Source organism: Anomaloglossus baeobatrachus, chromosome 12 (genome assembly GCF_048569485.1).
Source record: "Anomaloglossus baeobatrachus isolate aAnoBae1 chromosome 12, aAnoBae1.hap1, whole genome shotgun sequence".
In the NCBI taxonomy this organism is placed as follows: domain Eukaryota; kingdom Metazoa; phylum Chordata; class Amphibia; order Anura; family Aromobatidae; genus Anomaloglossus; species Anomaloglossus baeobatrachus.
In genome coordinates this window covers 108,890,235-108,896,039 of record NC_134364.1, presented here as the reverse complement: position 1 = coordinate 108,896,039, position 5,805 = coordinate 108,890,235, and the positions used below count along the sequence as shown (strand labels likewise).

Here is a 5,805-nt window from a genome sequence, read left to right as displayed (position 1 = left end):
AACACCTTGCATTCAGAAAATTTAGAGGTTGCACCTTCTTCTCTCTTAAAGAGCGACACTACTCTCCAACCAGCCATCATCCTGATTGCACGAGGATCGGACGATCCTCATCGGATTCAGTTTTTACAGAAAACGTAGAGCTGAGTTTTTACAGGTATGTCACTTTTATTCACCTGATATCCATTACATTAATTTGTAGATTATGACTTATATAAATTGACAGTTGTCAGTTTGAACAGCGCTTTTTTTACATCTTTGTTCCTTAGACTATATATGAGAGGGTTTAGCATAGGGATGATGGCGGTGTATAGCACAGACAAGGGTTTGTCTTGGGCAAGCAAATGCTGGGATGAAGGTCTCATGTGCATGATTAGTACAGATCCATAATACAGAATTACAACAGTTAAGTGTGATGCACAAGTAGAGAATGCCTTATGCCTTCCAGCTGAAGAAGTAATTTTAAGGATATTTGATATGATGAAAATGTATGAAATCAATGTAAGCAAAAAAGCTGGAAGGCCTACCACTGAGCCAAAAACATAAGACATGATTTCAATGAACAGCTTATCAACGCAGGATAGATTTAATAACTCTGACAAGTCACAAAAAAAATGATTGATTACACGGGGCCTACATAAAGGTAGTTGTGATATGACCACAGTATGTGCCAATGGATCCAAAAATCCCACCACCCAGGAGGCAGTTGCCAGGAGTAAACATACCTTCTTGTTCATTAAAATTGGATAATGCAATGGCTTGCAAATGGCCACATACCGATCATAAGACATGGCCGTCAAAGAGACAAATTCAGTGCAAGCCAACGACATAAAAACATAGAGTTGGGTGATGCAAGCCGCAAATGAGATCTTGCTTGGACCTGCTGCGAGAATGGAGAGAAGCTGCGGCTGAGTAACAGAAGAGTAGGATATATCAAGAAATGATAAATTACTGATAAGAAAGTACATGGGGTTGTGCAGTTCCTGACTAAGACAGATGATAAGAATTATAATAAGGTTTCCTAAAACAGTCACAATATATATAAGGAGGAAGACAACAAAAAGTGACAACTGGAGGTCAGGAACTTCTGAAAACCCAAGAAGAAGCAATGCTTTGCCATGACTGTTATTTTGAAAATTCATTTTCATTCTTGATGTGTTTTGACCTGATGTTATGTATAGAAGAAAATTTTGGTATTTTTTTTCCGCATTTTGCAATATCGATTCTTTGAATATCCTTGAACAGCTTTAAAAGTGTAAAAAAATACAGATTTCCATAAAAACAAGTATAGAAAAAAACTTTGACATATGAAGTAAAACTGTCATATTTGAACTTAAAGGGGGTATCTCAGAAAATTCCTTTTTGCATTTTTTTCATAGCACAAAGGTAATGAAAGCTCTAAACTAGAGGTGCTGTAAAGGAGCTGCGATGTGCAGGACCTCTATAGCAGAAGAACCACCAATTCCCTTAAAACGTGTAGATTAATTTCAAGTCGTCAGGCTCTAAGAAAACATTCTTCTAAGCATATAATTAAATATTTTTTTTTCTTCCAGAACTATCAATATATATATATTATTAATATATTAATACATTAGAAAACCCATCTCTCTCACTAAATAGACATACTGAATACACAATAAATACCTTAAAAATCTTTTAAAAAATGTAAAAGGCACCTTGTAATTTTTTCATGTCTCTATCTGTGTTGAAAATATTTGTAATATTGGAATTTTCACAGCTATTTTACACTTTTACAATCCTTTAAGGGAGAGAATTCAGAAAGCTCATTATCATCAGAGGCAGGATAAAAATGACTGGTTACCCTTCTGTAAACAGTTGATAACACAGGGTCCATCAAACACATTAGATAATGTTACAGCTCATCCTGCTCCTTCTCCATATTCACGAGTTCCATTTTCCATATTCTCCACTTCCACGAGTCAAACGAAACTGGAACTCCGGCCTTACATGTGTTTTCAAACTTAGTAACACATACTGTATGTATCAGTTGTGGCATTGTATTGTTTTGTAAAATTTGGTTGCAGATCCAGCTGTGTGACAGGTACCCAATGCAGGCCTCATCTGTGACATTTTTAATACTAGGTAACCACACCCATCCATGATTTGGTAGGTCTGAGGGTGCTGCCCCTGCCTTCATCTTGGGGGTCTGCTGAATCTTACTATTGCATTGGTAATCTGACCTGGTCTCGGTAAGGCTGTTTCTTTTTGTGTGGGACTTTATATGAATCCAATTTGATAGCAAGAACTCCTCATCATGAGGACATCCTCACTTGCTAGCTATCTAGAAGCCCATTCAAGTGTGCAGATTCACATGGGAACAATAGGTGTATAGGCAATTTTGTTACTTGCTTCCAGAGAGCTGTCAATGCACACAGGAATAGTAAGCATATGCGCAATCATGAATTACTAAAACATTTATGAACACACTTTATACGTGCCTGACCAGGTCTAGAAAACGTCTAGTATGCACACAGGAATAATAGATGTTTGTGTAATCATGAATTACTAAATAATTTATGCACATATGCGTGCCTGAGCAGCTCTAGAAAAGCTGTAGTCAAAAGTTCATATTTTTTATACATTTTATTAGTATTTGGTAGCATTGCCTTAAACTGTATAACTTGGGTGACATGTTTTGGATATCCTTCCACAAGCTTCTCACAATAGTTGGTAGGAATCTGGGCCCATTCCACCTGACAGAACTGGTGTAATTGAGAGATGTTTGAAGGTTGCCTTGATCTCACCGGCCTTTTTAGCTTTGTCCATAAATTTTCAATAGGACTGAGATCAGGGTGTTGTGATGGCCACTTCAAAACATTGACTTTGTTATCCTTAAGTCACTTTGCAACCAGTTTGGCAGTATACTTTGGATCATTGTCAATTTGCAGACCCATTTCTACCCAAGGTTTAAGTTAGTGGCTGATGTCTTGTGACATTGCTTCAGTATTGGAACATAATCTTCTATCCACAGGAAGCCATCTATTTTGTGAAGTAAACCAGTCCCTCCTACAGCAAAACAACCCCACAACATGATGATGTCACCCCATTCTTTCACAGTTGGGATTGTGTTCTTATACAGTCATATGAAAAAGTTTGGGCACCCCTATAAATGTTAACCTTTTTTTCTTTATAACAATATGGGTTTTTGCAACAGCTATTTCAGTTTTATATATCTAATAACTGATGGACTGAGTAATATTTCTGGATTGAAATGAGGTTTATTGTACTAACAGAAAATGTGCAATCCACATTTAAACAAAATTTGACCGGTGCAAAAGTATGGGCACCTTTATCAATTTCTTGATTTGAACACTCCTAACTACTTTTTACTGACTTATTAAAGCACTAAATTGGTTTTGTAACCTCATTGAGCTTTGCACTTCGTAGGCAGGTGTATCCAATCATAAGAAAAGCTATTTAAGGTGGCCACTTGCAAGTTGTTCTCCTATTTGAATCTCCTATGAAGAGTGGCATCATGGGATCCTCAAAACAACTCTCAAATGATCTGAAAACAAAGATTATTCAACATAGTTGTTCAGGGGAAGGTACAAAAAGTTGTCTCAGAGGTTTAAACTGTTAGTTTCCACTGTGAGGAACATAGTAAGGAAATGGAAGAACACAGGTACAGTTCTTGTTAAGTCCAGAAGTGGCAGGCCAAGAAAACTATCAGAAAGGCAGAGAAGAAGAATGGTGAGAACAGTCAAGGACAATCCACAGACCACCTCCAAAGACCTGCAGCTTCATGTTGCTGCAGAAAGTGTCAATGTTCATCGGTCACCAATACAGCGCACGTTGCACAAGGAGAAGCTGTATGGGAGAGTGATGCGAAAGAAGCCGTTTCTGCAAGCACGCCACAAACAGAGTCGCCTGAGGTATGCAAAAGCACATTTGGACAAGCCAGTTACATTTTGGAAGAAAGTCCTGTCGACTGATGAAACAAAGATTGAGTTGTTTGGTCATACAAAAAGACGTTATGCATGGAGGCAAAAAAACACGGCATTCCAAGAAAAGCACTTGCTAGCCACAGTAAAATTTGGTGGAGGTTCCATCATGCTTTGGGGCTGTGTGGCCAATGCCGACACCGTGAATCTTGTTAAAGTTGAGGGTCACATGGATTCAACTCATTATCAGCAGATTCTTGACAATTATGTGCAAGAATCAGTGACGAAGTTGAAGTTACGCAGGGGATGGATATTTCAACAAGACAATGCTCCAAAACATCGCTCCAAATCTACTCAGGCTTTCAGGCAGAGGAACAATTACAATGTTCTGGAATGGCCATCCCAGTCCCCAGACCTGAATATCATTGAAAATCTGTGGGATGATGTGAAGCGGCTGTCCATGCTCGGCGACCATCAAACTTAACTGAACTGGACTTGTTTTGTAAACAGGAATGGTCAAATATACCTTCATCCAGGATCCAGGAACTCATTAAAAGCTACAGCAAGTGACTAGAGGCTGTTATTTTTGCAAAAGGAGGATCTACAAAATATAAATGTCACTTTTATGTTGAGGTGCCCATACTTTTGCACCGGTCAAATTTAGTTGAAATGCGGATTGCACACTTTCAGTTAGTACAATAAACCTCATTTCAATCAAGAAATATTACTGAGTCCATCAGTTATTAGATATATGAAACTGAAATAGCTGCTGCAAAAACCCAAATTGTTATAAAGAAAAAAGGTTAACATTAATAGGGGTGCCCAAACTATTTCATATGACGGTATGTCCCCAAAACCCAGAATGACAAAAAAGCCAGTTCATAAGGAATAGGGATATGGATGTGGGTGTAATGTTGTCAGTGGTGGGCAACAAGGCACTGAGTCTGTATCAGGTCAGATGAAGCTTGATGCATCCATTATGTTTCTTGCCAAACTTCCCGATCTGGAATGTAAACGTGTGTGAAAGCCAGAAGGGCAAGAGCAAATTTTGTTTTGGATGACAGACAAAGCCTCTTCACATTTCTCAAGCAGCAACACATTTTTCATGACCACACAAATTACTGTGGATACACAGAAGGCTGGCCCATCCAATGCTCAACCTGGTCCTCCTTCCTCCCCCCATATTAAGTAACAGGAGACATGTGACCTCAAGCTTGGCAACTCTGAGGATCTGTTTTGTACGTATCCTATGGATGGCTCTGGCCTCTCACCATGCAGCACGTGAGGAGGTGGTGTTCCTTGATGCGCAACTGTTTAAGGACCTATGGCTAGAACAAAGCCACTTTGAGGAACCTGATTTACTTTCTCTAGAGGTGGAGGCTGATGAAGATGAGACACAGCTGCCATCAGGTCAGCCTACAATCTCAACTGGGAAGGAGGATGAAATTGTAGAAGAGGTGGTCGATGATGAAGCCACTGTTCCAACTTGGACCGTTGTCATGCATAGCCAGCAAAGCAACACACAGGAAGATGGGTATGTAGCACAAACACAGGCACCAAGGGGTAGTGGTTTGTCCAGAGTGAGAACTGGGTCAACTGTTCTGAAGAGCAGCCATTGTCTGGAAGTTTTTTTCTGAAAGTCCTTCAGAAAAAAACATTGTAATCTGTAGCATCTGCCATACCAAGTTGAGCAGAGGCCAGGGGAAAGGCAACGTGAGCACAACCAGTATGCAAAACCACATGGTAGCCAAGCACCCCAGTAGATGGGAAGAACACGAGGGTACCAAATTTATGTCTGTGTGTCAAACCACTGCCTTGTCGCCAGTGCTACGTCCTTTACAATCAGGTGCTCATACATCCTGCTCACAAGTTGCGATTGCTCAGACACAGCTAACATCGACCACAG

At 39.7% G+C, this 5,805-nt stretch overlaps 1 protein-coding gene across 1 annotated transcript; it reads right to left on the bottom strand.

The window, feature by feature from the left end:
* Positions 1-200: 200 nt before the first annotated feature.
* LOC142257667 (olfactory receptor 6F1-like) lies at positions 201-1,139 on the bottom strand. Its single transcript, XM_075329805.1, has one exon. It carries the CDS (start codon positions 1,137-1,139, stop codon positions 201-203), a length of 939 nt encoding a protein of 312 aa, XP_075185920.1.
* Positions 1,140-5,805: the final 4,666 nt, after the last annotated feature.